This window comes from Hyaloscypha bicolor, assembly GCF_002865645.1.
Source record: "Hyaloscypha bicolor E unplaced genomic scaffold K444scaffold_83, whole genome shotgun sequence".
Taxonomy (NCBI): domain Eukaryota; kingdom Fungi; phylum Ascomycota; class Leotiomycetes; order Helotiales; family Hyaloscyphaceae; genus Hyaloscypha; species Hyaloscypha bicolor.
In genome coordinates this window covers 1,053,399-1,068,123 of record NW_020194585.1, presented here as the reverse complement: position 1 = coordinate 1,068,123, position 14,725 = coordinate 1,053,399, and the positions used below count along the sequence as shown (strand labels likewise).

The 14,725-nt window shown below is 49.2% G+C and overlaps 2 protein-coding genes across 2 annotated transcripts; one reads left to right on the top strand and one right to left on the bottom strand.

The window, feature by feature from the left end:
- Positions 1–402: 402 nt before the first annotated feature.
- On the top strand, positions 403–2,632 carry K444DRAFT_630121 (uncharacterized protein; the record flags this gene model as incomplete). The annotated part of the gene is made up of 3 exons (XM_024883159.1): positions 403–724; positions 869–1,014; positions 1,073–2,632. The coding sequence occupies 3 exons, from the start codon at positions 403–405 to the stop codon at positions 2,630–2,632; spliced, it is 2,028 nt and encodes a 675-aa protein (XP_024736646.1).
- A 592-nt stretch (positions 2,633–3,224) lies between these two features.
- On the bottom strand, positions 3,225–14,573 carry K444DRAFT_590132 (uncharacterized protein). Its single transcript, XM_024878136.1, has 10 exons — positions 9,686–14,573; positions 9,276–9,637; positions 8,924–9,227; positions 7,984–8,872; positions 6,601–7,145; positions 4,624–6,253; positions 4,423–4,486; positions 4,241–4,290; positions 3,988–4,076; positions 3,225–3,836 (listed from the first exon to the last, which is right to left on the bottom strand). The coding sequence occupies exons 1-10, from the start codon at positions 14,502–14,504 to the stop codon at positions 3,352–3,354; spliced, it is 9,237 nt and encodes a 3,078-aa protein (XP_024736645.1). The 5' UTR covers positions 14,505–14,573; the 3' UTR covers positions 3,225–3,351.
- Between the last annotated feature and the right edge of the window lie 152 nt (positions 14,574–14,725).

Genomic DNA, 14,725 nt, shown 5'->3' with positions numbered 1-14,725 from the left:
CGCACCGCATGGGAGTTGTTTGCATTCCTCAAGATTCTGCTTTCATTTCTGCGTTTCTCAGGGGTTAGTCAGCGGGTTATGAAGTCCCGGGTGTTTCCTGCGAACGGAACCATTGGGACAAAGAAACTGGCCTGCGAAGCTGCGTCTCAAGACGGCTCTCCCGAGACAACAAAGACACTGCGCCTGCGATAATGGACCACCTAGCTGCTGGGTATTGGGGGACCGACTGGCAAGATCATTGTTTTCCTGCTCATCAATGGGCATTACATACAAAGAATTTCGTTCTCAACAAGAAGGCCATTCATACCTTCTTCATCATACAATCCTGCATCTACTTTTCCCTAGATCCTGTATCTCGACGATATCTTCCCACCCTCTCGTCCCATATATCGACGCATCATGATGGCAGCGTCGATCGAGGTAGGCCAGCGGAACTTGGACACTCCCCGGTCGCCAGTGAGCATCTCAACAGATTCAAGTCGGCGTGACTCCTTGAAGCAGGCCCTTCCAGAGAAAGACGTAGAGCAACAGGCTTCCATTTCTCCACGGACCCGTTTGACACGAAAGCGAGCAGCATCGCTGAATACTGATAGTGCCAACGACCCCAGAATAGGAGATCTGGCTCTTAACAGCGCGAGCACCAACGGTCCACCAACATCAGATCCAACACGGGAACAAGTCTGTCTTTGTCAACCTGATCCTAAGATTCCGAGACCTCGAAACGGTGAGCAGTCCACGGCTCCTTTCTCCTTTCTCCTTTCCAGTTTCAATGTGTTATTGGTCCTTCATCGCACTTGCGTCCCCCTTCTCCTTTATTACCTGCCCAAAGCTCCTTTGACTGAGACTCGAAAACTGATATTCTTTGTAGCCTTCATTCTTTACCGTCAACATTACCAAGCACAAGTCGTCGCCCAACATCCCGGACTTGCCAACCCTGAAATATCTAAAATCATCGGCGAACAGTGGAGAGAACAAGCACCTGAAGTGAAGAGTGATTGGAAACGACTGGCCGAGGTATAGAACACTGCTTTGAATGTGAAGATGACCTGGCTGACCGATGCTTGATGGATAGGAAGAGAAGCAACGTCATCAACGACAATATCCAGGTTATCGATACCAGCCTCGACGAGCTGGTAAATCAAACGGTTTACGACCCATTTCCTCTTCATCTGCAGACGACCCCGTCCGCTGTCCCAAGTGCAACGGACGATATATCTCAACGCCAAGCACACCCTTAACACCATTTACTCCAGCTTTCGGAGCTGGCCCCCGAAACGAACTTCTCATACCATTCACCCCATCTCGAACTACGGAAACTGAAATACCAATGTATTCAGGCCAAATTCAAAACCCGAAGATTGACACCCCTCGCCTGCCTCCTTACCAACAGACACTTCGACGGGCTCAATACCCTCCGCCGCAACCTCTTCAAACCCACCGTGAAAGAGATGAAGATATGGACTTGTTGAGCCCCTCTCCAGGTCAGAAGCGTCGCCGGTTCAACGAAGAGAACCAACGTCGCTACACAGCAAATTCGCCAATTTCCTACTCTGCGCCTCAATCCCTTGCCAGAAATGGGGCACCGCCAATGTCTGCTGGGTATAGACAACCTCCCATCCCTGGACCTGGCATGATGGCTCGACCTGGTACAATGGGACCTCCACCGCAACAGTCACCCATGAACCAGCAATCACGCGCACGCTACCCAACTCGGTCCGATGCCTTCGACGAATCTCTTCGTTTGCCTCCTTTGCAGACGCAGCTTCCAAGCTCCACCCAAGCCACATCACAGAGACCAGATGTGCGCCTGGAAGCTCGCGAGATCCAAGCGAAGAGTATTGAGGCTATGGTTATGACAATTCCATACGTGAATAAGATCAAGGTTTTGACCAAGATCTCTCCGCCGCTTGCACAATGTCCTACCAGCCCAGCCCAAGACATTCGAGGGGCCGTCATTGCGGTTGAAGGGCCGGACAAAGAGACTTTGATTGAGGTTGGAGCATTCATCAACGAGCATTTGAGCAAGGATCCCTCTTGCAAGATCAGAACCTGGGAAACAGCCACCCCAAAGTTTGCAGCAACACAGACGGTGGACACAGAAATGGCCAACTCCATCCCATCAACCGCCTCGACGGTAGACAGTGGTGAAAAGGATCCATTCGTTGACTACTTGGCCATTATCTCGGAATGGCACAAGAAATCTGTTGAGATGACAAGATACATCACCACATCACCCGACCGCCCTTCAACCGACGTCAGTGTCACCGCCACACCCACCGCGAAGGGAAAGGTCCTTCCCATTGCCCTCGTTCCACGTGGTTTCTCACTGTCGACCTCTGATACATTCGCGCTTCGTATCCCCATCAATGACTCATATGCGCCGGTCGACCACTGGCAGTGGATGGCCACACTGTGGCGTGGAATAGTTGGTCCCGATCTTACAATCTATGTGAACAAAGTCGGCCGTGACGAGCTGAACAAGATGGGAGGAGTGGAGATCCGAGGCGACTGTGCGGCCATTATTGTTAGAGTTCTAGAAGGCGCCAATATGGGCGAGAAGACTGCTCGCCGTTTGGGTTTTGAGGTTGTGGAGTTCGTGAGGAATGTTGAAAGCGGGTTTGGAAGGAATTAGACGATTGAAAGAGGGGGAATGTGACTGCAGAAGGAAAACTCTTGCATTCTCTGTTACTATTTCATGGCGGTTTGTATTCTATTCGCGCCAGATTGTGAGATCTATTGAAATTTGATTCCTTTAAAGTTTGCCCCTTGCAGGGGTCGAACAACTACTAGACTAATAAATCCTGCTAATCCTGCAAAGCAGAGCTGAAGGGTGGTGAGGAGATTAGCCCCTGTAATTTAATTATAGGCTTCACCTGCTATAAAAATGCCTCCAGGCAGCTGGTGGGAAAATCAGTTGGTGGTGTTCTGCACACTAACAAGGATCACGAGGTGGAATCGATTCAATCAATTATTACCCACGCCACGCACCTAAAGATAATAATATCATACAATTCAATGGTGTGTGTCTTTTGAATGGCAAAAGCATTGTACTGATGGACGTGTGGTTGCTTTTTCATCCAATCAAATATGCCCCAAAGGGTTGTCGGTTCGCCAGAATATCGGAGTTGCTGTCAAATCGTGAACAATCCAGCCCTCCGAATTGCCCAGGCTGAAGCAGCAACATCTTACAATCTCGGAGTCCCTGCGCTGGTTCAGAACAATCAGCGAGAGGCAAGCTCGTACGCTCTCCAATTATCAAGTCTATTTTGAGCTCTATCTACTGTTACATTCAAATTATACAAGGTACAGCAAGCTGACGTGAAGGCGTTATGCAAGGTCTTGCACCAACCATCAAGCCTCCATTTTCCTCACCCGCGCAGACTCTGAATCCTTCTCCACGATCGTAGTGCCTCCAAAGCCCAACGCTGCAGCTTTTTTCCTCCTTCCTTTTCTATCACCATATTTCTCATCAAATTTTCTGATCGCGGTCAACGTGCTCATATCCTCACTGATACTGGCACTGATCTCCTCCATTGCTTTGTCGAAATGAGCTTTCGTAAGGATTCGCTTCTCGGGGTAGACGTAAGGTTCGTCGCTAGCGTGCTTGGCTGCTACTTCGTTCTCTTCTCGGATGCATGCTAAAGCTGCTGCGACGGAGAGGTTCTTCAGATCGGATCCAGAGTAAAAAGTGGTGTCTTTTGCGAGCTGGGAGAGGGAGACTGATTCATCGAGGATCTCTGATTTGAGGTGGATCTTGAGGATTGCTTCTCTGTCTGCCTCCACCGGAAGGTCTAAAAGCAGGCGCCTCGGGAGGCGGCGGAGGACAGCTTCGTCCACTGGATGACCACCGCGTTAGTACTGCCTAAGGAGAAAGAACTGGTAACTGAAAAAGCGATTCATGAGTTCTTTCTCAATAGACGAATCTAAAGAGAAATATCCCGTGACAAATTCAAAGGACGAAAATGGTGCCTGGGGAAATATACTTACAATCGAAGGGTCGATTGGTGGCTACCATTATAAAAGCTGAGAGATTATTCATTCCATCCCACTCCCGTAAAAACTGATTAATCAGCTCCCTAGAAAAGCGTGGCAAGTCAGCAAGTAGATTGAGAAAGGCGTAAAGGAGTTGTGAGGCTCGGAGCTGTCGTGGCTCTTAATGAGAGTATAGAAGGACCTATAACTCCCAAGCTCTCGAATGCCAAAGAAAACAAGCACCAATTAACGTGTGGGCAAGCCTTACCTATGGGCTGTTCTTTTAGTCTCGCCTCGGGCAGTAAAAATAGCATCAGCCTGCGTTCAAGTTAGTGCTGGACTTCAACAAGATTTGTAGAAACTCAGAAATGCGAGCGACTTTTTGGACTGTTCTCGCGCTCTCAGATCTGATAGGGAAAGATTGCAAATGAATATGAGAACAAGCAATACCTCGTCAATAAATACGACGCAAGGTCGGTCTGCGGAAAGCTTCTTCGCCAAGCTGAACACGGCCCTAAACATCAGAGCTCGGGTCAGTTTTGCCCTAACGGGGAGAATTGGGAGTCAAGATAGTGTCTCGCAAGCAGTATGTTATTAGGATAGGGTTTACGGAGCAAAAACTGAAATGATAAGCGAAATAGGGCAAAATACTTCACGTTCTTTTCCCCTTCACCAACGAACATGTCGTTCAAGTCAGCTCCACTAACTTCCAGCACTGTTGCCCCACTCTCTTTTGCAACGGCCTTTGCGAGGAGAGTCTTCCCGGTCCCAGGGGGTCCATACAGTAAAAGACCCGGAATTTTGTCTGTGGCTAACACGCCGTAAGTGAAGGCTTCAGGTCGAATCAAGGACAGGGTGGTCAGTGTCTTCGTGGCTTCGATGGTCTCTTTTGGGGCGCGTATATCATCCCAAGTGGTTTTGATATCATTGGGAAGGACAACACCACTGAGTAACTTCTTCTCCTGTCGGTTGCATTTCTTTGAAATCTCCTTGAGCCTATCCTTGGCTTTCTTTTGTGCTGCATCAATATCGGTCAGCACTTCCTCCACCTGTGCGTCTTCTTCCTTCAATTCTTCTTGCCCCCAAGCAAATTTGACTTCGTCACTGGCCGAAAGAACTTTCAGGGCTTTGGACAATATAGGCCCATCAACTTTGCTCAAGTAAGCTTCGAGCCCTAGAATGGTAATGGCAATCCTGTGGACCCTGGCATACGTGAAAACAGCATCCTCAAGACCTTCAGAGAAAACCGTGGCAGTGTCAAGATCTTTCTCTAGATCTACGACTGCTGGCGAAAGGTGTTGAGTGCCTTCGGAGAGCTTCAGGATCATGTCCTCGATATGCCTGAGGTTGATCCTTTTGATGCGAGTCTTCTCATCAATGTTGATCGCCGCATCTTGTCCTACTCCTCGTTCGGGAGGCACGAATATTGTCCTTTGCTGGCCGCCTCCGATATCTGACTGCAAACGCTGAATTTCTGATTTGAGAAGGGCTGGCTCTGCATCATCATTTATCATGGCCGTCGTTCCAACCAGAATGATGTTCTTTCCAGACCTCCATTTCTTATTTACAACTTCGCGAAGCCTCCCAATCAACTCTGCTCCTTCAAGAGTCATCATCATCTCCTTGTAGTCTGAGAGCTGTACAATGACATTTCTCGACTGATCGTCTGACGCAGCCTCTAGTGGCTCCTCAGTTTTGTCTGGAGTACGAGCACGTTTTAAGTCTGATGCACCAACGAAAGTTTCGAATGCTGTTGCAATCTTCAAATTGTCCCACCCGTCTGTTTGGAAACCAACAGGACTTGTTGCTTTTCCTTGCGGGGAATCTTTGCTGTTATCAAAAAGAGTGCCTTCTAATAGAGCGTTTGGATTCGAGACGCTGAACGGGCCGTACATCTTCGGGCGGTTTGAGCGTAAGGAATTGGGTTGTAACGCAGTGAAGATGGCTGACATTATGCGCTTGCTCGACTCTCCAGCCTTTGCCGACCTCACGAATCCTGGGGCTGCATCCTCCTCCCCCTCTGCTTCCTCGGCATCCATCTCTTGTGCTTCCTTGCTGCTATCGTATTCTTCAAGTTTACCCGCTTGTCTATGCGCTTCATACCCGAGGAGAGAGCTTCCGGTCAAATTCCAAGCAATATTCTCATCTAAATATGGCCCAACAAGTTGTGCAAGATCTTGCGAGTCGAGACGAATAAGATCTGCACCCAATTGTTCTGATACCTTTTCGACGATGGCGTCCAGGTAAGAACTTCCGCCATCAATTGGACACTGTAATACCGCTGTACAATAAAATCAGCAGTGCTACAATAAACCTCCAAAATAGTGAGGGGGCTGACAGCTTCAGAACTGTCTGGGGAAAGCACGGGCCCGCGATGGAAAAAGGGCTGCCCTGATTTTCTATATCTCAAGTCAAGTTGGACACTCCGAATACCTCCCCTCAAAAAGCCTGGTCGAATTCGTACATTGGAAAAGCTAGCCCCTTTGAACATCTCAGATTTCAAGAATATTTGGACTTCATCCAAATCCAGGGAAGGTTAAACCAACTTGACTCAGGACGTTGATAATCCGGTGCAGTTAATTTAGTGATCCCATATAGAAGTCAGCACATTAAGAAAATAAATCTTACTGATGGGTCTAGGTATTAGATTTGAGTTCGAGTTCTTTGGGGGCCGTAGAGCCAGACCAGCCCGCAGCGTGGCACAGATTTCTGTATAAATGTCGGAATTTATGCCATACTTAGGAGTAGGACTTGATCCACTATCCAGTTCCTCGGCAGACTGATTCTCTGTCTCAACAGAAATCTTAAGCTCTGGGTCATCGGCTCCGGATATGGCTTCTTTGCCCTTCACTATTGCGAGTGATTCTTTCACCAAATCTCCAGCTAGCATGACATTGCTCTCCAAGAACGATTCCGGAAGAATAAAAGGTGGCACTCCTTCCGGCTGTCTAGAGCGATTTCCTCTGGCTCGGCCAGAGACAGTCTTGCCATTCCTTCTTATGGGAGCGGGAGCGTTGTCTGCCTCTGCCGAATTTTCTGTAGTTTCAGTCGTCTCCTCATCCGCTTTCGACTCATCCAGCTCCGAGCTCTGTGGCGATGCATTCTCCGTATTGGTAGGCACAGGTGTGCCATCGGGTATTCGATACGCTACTGCCGAGCGATGAAAGTTTCGGCTTCGACGAGGAAGGGAACATCTGGAACCGGGGACAATTCGACAGGCGGCCCTCGATATGGGTCTGTGAGCCGCACGCAGGGCATTGAATGCTGCGGCATGCATTCGGTGGAAAATTGCGCTGGAGAGCGCGGCGTTGAAGACAGATGGCCGGGGTCGAGTGCTGGGAGCTGGATCGTTGGAGCTTGAAAATAATTGGAAATCGCGATTGCGGCTCTGCGGCCGAGCCCAAAAATTGTGGAGATGGAACACGTGCAGGCCAACCGCACTCGACTTTGACCGACCACCCACCACAGAATGTACTTGTACCAACACATAATATGGCTGCAATTTATCTTCCTTACGGGGCCTTTAGCCCCCTCGCAGCGTCAGAAAGTCATAAAAGGCGGTAGCCAAGGTCGACCTACACTGTTCGAATATCCTCGGACGTTGTAATGTTTTCTTTATTCATTCATAACTATCCATACATACATACTCTGACTATCCTACGGCTTTGATTCCTGTCATCGACAAGTCGCATCCATTCTTTACACTATGATGACCGGGGTGTGAGTGCTCAGAAAACGAACTCTGGATTCATGATCTCGTTGTTTTCGACTCCCGGAATAGTGGCATGTCGGCCTATGCGCCCATACTGAAGGACATGCTCGAAAGTAGGAATCCACTCATCGTAAGAGGACAGCTCAACCCAATGAGCCTCCCTGCCAATCGTAATCGCTCCTCTGCTACCTTCGATCAGGATATTATCTCTGATGTCATCCTCCAGAGCCTTCTCAAAGCCGGCACGGCACTTTCCCTCTTCGACAGGCCATAGTGGGATCATCCAGTCTTGTTTACACTCATGTGGGGGATCCAAACGGTCGTCCATGCGCTCCAGGTAGCGAAGGTATGGCTGGTTCAGTTCCTGCAAGGACTCTTCCTTGCTGACTCTTCGCACATAGTTTTCGAGGTGAGGAGTGACCTCCAGCCAGAAGAGGCAAGCCATACTTCTGACGGTTCTCTCTTCTGCCTTTGGAAATGGGAACCTCAGCTGCACCGTATGTTCGTACCTGGCTAGCAAACAATTCATGATGATTCGAAGTAGGTTCATCACTTTTTCGAAAATGGGTTGAGCGAGAGCTTTGTCGCCATTGAGGTAGTCTCCAATTTTATCGGCCAAGCGGGGAAGATATGCCGCATACATCATGTTCGCTCGACTCCATAGATGCCTGAAGCCCGTTTGGATGATAGCTGGGACGAAATCGTTCAGGAGAAAGAGCATGAAGTCAGTCTCTTTCATGGCTCTCTTGATATGTCTTCTGTGTTCGTGCATTTTCGCCTCTCCAGAAACCAAGGCTTTCTTCCAGCCGCCAAGAAGGTAATAGAAAAGCTCAAAGGAAGTCTGTTTGAGTCGGAGACCGAAGTGACTGCAATATTTGAGAATGCCCTGTGTATAAAACTCGGGATCGCCTTCGGGGGGTCGATAATGGCGGGAAGGAACCAGGAAGAAGCGCGACAGTTGGCATATGTCTGTACCGTGACGTCTGATCGTCGCAGCCACGGCCTGCACGATTTTGAGATAGACTTCGTAATTTGATCCAGTGGGGGGATCCATTGCCTCGAGATGCTTTTGCATGTTCTTCATAACTTCAACCAGCAGGAAATTATACATGGCTTTCTGTTTAGCACTTTTGTATGTCATCTCTTTCGTCATTTCTTGCATGTCCCGCCCCATAGTGCCAATCGCACCTGTGTCTTGTCAGTCAACTGTGTCTTCTGGTGCCCAAGCGAGAACGTTACCGCGAAGCTTTTGAGAGGGGGCCCATTTGCGCGAGATTTCTGTGCTCAAAGAAAAGCCTCTCTTCTGAAGTTGATGTGTGAATTCGGATTCGAACGATGGCTTAGGACCACTAAGATTCAGGAGCCACTCTACTTCAAAGTTGAAGATTCGATTGAGGCCGTATAATTTGACTACATCCGTTTTCTTGTACTCGAGAAGTTTCGTAAGAAAATATGGCCAGTAACGAGCCTCTGAGCCATTCGTAGATCGATTCTTAAAGACTGCATTTGGTCCGTTTCCGACAAATCCGTTATCAATCAGAGACTGGAGTAAAGTTAGCAGATGTGAAAGAATGATTCAAGCAATACCTACATAACTGTAGCCCTGTTGTTCCCATTTATCTGTCACGAGCGCTACGAAACGGGCCCAACAAGCAATCAACTCTTCGTATAGTTCGTTGGCGAAATAGATGTTGTTGTGAACGGACAAGGGCAACGTGGCATCTAGATAATGATTTACCAACGAACGAAATGGAAGCAATAAACTTTTCTCGAGAAAGGCCACTGCTTCATCGGTTGTCGGGCTGATACCATCTTCGTCTTGAGTCAACAGAGCTCGCACGTCGACTTGATCTATGTACGAGTTGACGACTTCAACGCAGGCGTGGAGTAAGGCATGAGACGATCTGCTGTGTGTATCAACCTTAAGGAGAGCCAACGCCTTCTCCAGAGGCACTGCGCAAGAATCAGCACGGGGACATTAGATCAGAGGACGAGACTCACATGTTTCAAATGCGTTCATCCAACCTGTGGGATAATGGGCTCCTTCGATTCGACAAGTGATGCCCTTTACGAACGTGCATAGCGTGACCTTCAGAGTCTCTCTGTTCGTCATAATTACTTCTTGTAGCTGCTTTTCCTGTGGTGCTTGCTCGTTCGTCCCTTGTAGCGCGCGGGCTTGGTCTCGAATTTCGCTCTCGACTCGCAAATATTGTTCAACCAGTTTGCTGAAGAAGTCTCGATACCACGACTTCAAGGGCTGGTATGTCTCCTGCTTAGTGTCATGTGTTAGGACAAAGCTTGCGAGCTGCTCCCAGGCCCTGAGGTTGATTAGACACGCCTCTTTGTGTGAATTATCAGCAACAACAAGCTCCTGAATTAGCGTAGGCGATAGTCGATGTTGTGGTGGCGCTGCCCAGTAGAGAGTGCAAAGAAGGTCGTGATGGTTGCGCAAGGAAGCCAAATCTCGTTGATGGATGGACTCCTCTTTGGGGTATTGTCTGTTGTGGTTTGGCAGCAAGCGAGCAACCAGATTTCGAATACTCTTGCCGTCACCGACCTGTTCAAAGTGCCTGATTGCAAGAGCAACGATTTTGAGGAATATGTGAAAGCAGCGGTCCTCAGCTTCAAGCGTTAATTTAGGTTCAGTGTTGAGTTCTTGCAAGAAGCGTGGCGATGCGTACGCCTCCTCGTTACGGAGATGGGCGAGATTGTGAGAACCAAAGAAGTCGAACAAGGTACCGATCACTCCACTGCAGTTCCACCAGCCCCATTCGACCATCAGATAATGACAGCGACTGACAATACCCTGGCAGTAATCATTAAAGCCAGGAGATTGCCTCGAGTCGGCGTGGTAGAGCGCAAAGACCCTCTTTAACAGTTGTTGTGGTAAAGACCAGTTGTCGAATGACACCTTTTGTCTGCGGCCCTCGATAACCACTCCAAATTCATCGAATTCGCATAGAGGAAGAAGAGAAAACATCGAGTACCAAAGCTTCTCCATCATTCGAGCATCACTGACGTTCTTCATATTGGTAGTGACCATTTGCGGATTGACAACATCCCAAAAAGATCCCCTTGAGATTTGTGCCGCCTCCAGGACCTTCATGACAATCACCCACCCTTGAACTATATACTCGTTACTCTTTATGCCGCCTTCCCTGAACGAAAGGTATTGCAGGTCATCATACAAGTTACGAACACGATCTACGTTCTGGGACAGAAGATCCCTGACACATCGCGTAGCGCTCCTCTTCATCAAATCCTCTAGCTGGTAAGCCACAGAGTCCTCATTCCGAGAACGAGCAATTCGAAGAAGCTCCAACAGAATTAACATGAACATAGACGCGACTTCGATCCAAGCTCTGATCTCTGAATGGTTGAAATCGTCTCCAGCACTCTCAAGGCGGGAGAAAGCATCTTGCAATATTTCAATCATCCGACACAAAAAATTCTTCACATCATCAGTACTATCAAAGCTGAGATGGTGGTGCACATATTCCAGGATAGAACTGGTGACGTGAGCAGCATCTACTGTGGAAGGAGACGACGGAGGCGGACTCTTGGATGCCAGCTGGTCCACAAGCCAGTCGAAACACAAGCCTATCTCGGACGACACGTCTTCGTTCCATTGGCACCAGGTGAAGGTTTTACCAGCAAGCACAAAAGATATTTGTGAGCGGATGCTTCGAGGGTAAATATCTCCAGCCCTCTGCAGGGCCTTAGACAGACGCCCACTCCCGATGAATGTATTCTCATGGAAGAACACACCAGGCTGCAATGGGAAGACATCAAAATGAAGCGGATAAGTTGTCCCAAACTTAGCCAAACCTAACAGCTTACGACCCTCAACGATTTTATTTTCACGCTCGGTCGCTGGCACGAGAAACTCCAAGATCAAAGGGTCACTAGGCTGTCGATAGACCGCTGCGCCTGCATCCAGCCGCTGTGGTAATCTCTTCTTGCGCCTTGACCTGTTGCGCTTAATATCCCTGGATTTCTGAGATGTCACACCCACACCAGGCTTCGTATCGCCAACTGCTTTCCTTAGTTCCACGGAAGGACGGACCACATCTTCATCTGCAAGGAAGCGACTGAGCTGGAGATTGGCTTGGGGAACGGGCTGCTTCCGAGAGATCCTATAAAGGGCATCGAGGGTCTTCTTTGTGGACCTGAACGCACTGGCTGAATGCTGGAGAGTATTTCGTATTTCCGATGACTCAAGCTGGGCAAAGCGTCCGGCAGGAGGCACGTATCGAGGCTTTCCCTTTCGCAGCCCCTCTGAGATCGCGCGTTCTTGTCTCGGAAATATATTTGGATCTTGAGTGGTTCCTTGTGCTCTGGTAACAAAAGCATTCATTGATCGTTGCTTGCCTCTCGAAATGACGAGTTTGCGTCGGATACCCACACCTCCGGTGTTTGAGATCCGTGGATGTTGCTTCAATTTGAAAATTGGAGGTTGGAATGTTGTCTGTCTGTTGTTCTCAATTTCCTTTAAAGAACGCACCGAGACTTGGTCAGAGGGTGGGGCAAGGCTGTCTGGGGTCTTCGATACAATCCTTCCTTCTCTCCAGTCCTCTAATACCGACTGCGCATCATGTGTATCCTCACGATTTGCCAACCGGATGAACTTTCTGGAAGGGCTTTGCCTGCCCTGCCCTACTTTAGAGCGAGAAGTACGAGCAGCAATCCTGATAAACTGAGGTGCACTCTGAGCGACTTTCCTATGGACATCGAAAACATCAAGGATACTCAGTCTTGGAGGCGGGGGTTCTCTTGGGAGGCTTAATCTATCGTCATTCTGACTGCCAAGAGCTAATACCGATTTCTTTGCTCTTTTGGAGCTTTTGGACCGAGACCCAGACTGTTGAGTGCGGTGAAGGTGTTCGGTGATTTTTGGCTGATGGGTAGATGGCTTGTTTATCGCTTGAAATAGTGTGCTGGATCCAACACGGCTCCTTTTGCGCTGACGAGTCTTGGAGCTCGTTGACTGTCGTTTGCGGGGTGGCAGCATGGCATCAATTCGATCATCCTCCTCCGCGAATCCCAGGCGAGATTTGCTGAATAGGCTGTCCAACGGCGACGAAGGATTGTCCTCAAAAATGAAGCCCCCCTCTCTATTTCCCTCCTCATCCTGGTCAGAATCACTCGAAAGGAAATCAAATCCAGGCCCGGTTGAGGCTAACGGACTTTGCAAAGGCCCATAAGCCCTAGGAAGAGCGACACCACGGCGAGGTTCTGTCCTGACTGGCGAAACACTGAAACCGTCTCGATGACCCCGGCCTGAAGCTTGAGGCTTTATTTGCTGATAATCTAACCGAAGATGTGAAGCAGGTAAAACACCTCGAATCTTTTTGCTCACTTTCCGGATCTGGATTGATTCATCCGAAGAAGTGGCCCTTTGCTCGCCAGCGAGTTCGTCTTCGGAATCTGAGTCCACTAGTACTGGAATTGGCTTTGCAGCGCTTGTTGCTGGCGTTGGGAGGTCTGCAAGTTTGTCTGTATTGATATTGGTCTGAGCTGAGATGGTCTGAGTTGACTCTTTCAAGGATCTCGACTTTGCGTGAGACCTGGAGGATGCGGACCCATGCGAGGTCATTGGAAATGGAGAACTCGTTGCAGGTGGCGAGGCGGGGACGCCGAAGACGCTGCTCGAAGGACCCTTACGAACCAGATTCCCCTTGCGTTCGTTTTGAGCCCTGGACAACACTTGGACTTTTTGCTTGGTCAAGTAGGATTTGATTCGACGTCTGGGTCCGTTTGGGTGTAGCAAGGGTAGCCGAGTTGAAAGTAACTCATCAATGTCGGGAAATTCCTCATCTTCGTCATCTCCCTCATCATTATCTGTCGCGGTATGCTCGTTGCCCTCTGCACTGGCCGCGGCGCCGTTCTCAGCTGGCCTCAGGGGAGATGACGAAAGTAGCGGGTCCCAATCGAAATCCATCGGCTGGCTATCTCCCGTTTCAGTGGCATCTTGTGAGTCTTTCTCTTGCGAATCGAGTTCCGGTGAAGCAGTTTGACGAGACTTGCGATGCGATTCATCCTGGGAAAGGGCAATTCTCATTGGTGCAATGCCCCGTGCTTTCAACGTCTGGCGGTACTTTTCCTGCTCCACAATGTAAGGGTGGAGTTGAATAGGATTCCTCTGCCGCAGAGAACGTCCCTCATAAGTCATTGCTCCCGGGACATGAACGTTTTCTTCGATAGAGTTGGCAGATGAAATTGCTGCTTGAGTTCCGCCTTGAAGTGGAGTCGATCCTCTGTGACCGAGCGGAGCATTTTTGGGCAGGCTTACCTGACTTGCAGGAAGAGAGGTAAGGATGCTTGATGTTGGCGAGGTGATCTGCACATAACTTCTGGATATCTCGTCGTCGTCGGCTGATTTCCCACTGCCTGGTTTAGGAATGGACCTCTCTTCCTTCCCTGGGAAATCCTCCTCCGCGAGTTCCCAAAACATCTTAGGAACCTTAAAGACTTTCGGAGAGTTTGGAGAGGAAGATGGGATTCTATCATGTCCCTCAACATGCGTCTTTGAAGAGTTTTTGGGATCGGAAGTAGGGACTGGTGCAGAGAGAGATTGTTCAGAGAGTTCGTCAGGAGCGGCAGGGGTAGCTGAATTGGAATTCTCCAAATCTTCCTGTTCCGAACACCCTGTTTCTTCTTTTCCCCCGATATCGTGGGTCTCCGAATCATTTTCAATGATGGGAACATCATTCTTTTGTTCTTCGTTAGGTGGTTGGTGGTCACAGGCGGTGCTCTGGCTATCGAGGGCGTCTTCATCGTCCGAGTCTGGGACCACCCCTTTCTCCTTCCAATCCGCCATGAATTCCGAATAGCATGCTAGATATAAGCTGGACCGATATGCGACGTCCCGAAGTTGTGTCAAAGCCGTCCTTGGAATTTTGCCTTGCTTCGACAGTTAACGCGACTTTGGGAAGGGTGGTGGGTCGACGCGACTGGTTACCTAATATGTGGGGTATGTACAGGGTCTTCCGAAGTTATACCGAGGATCCTAGTCGATTATTTGTGAACATCCGTGTTCAA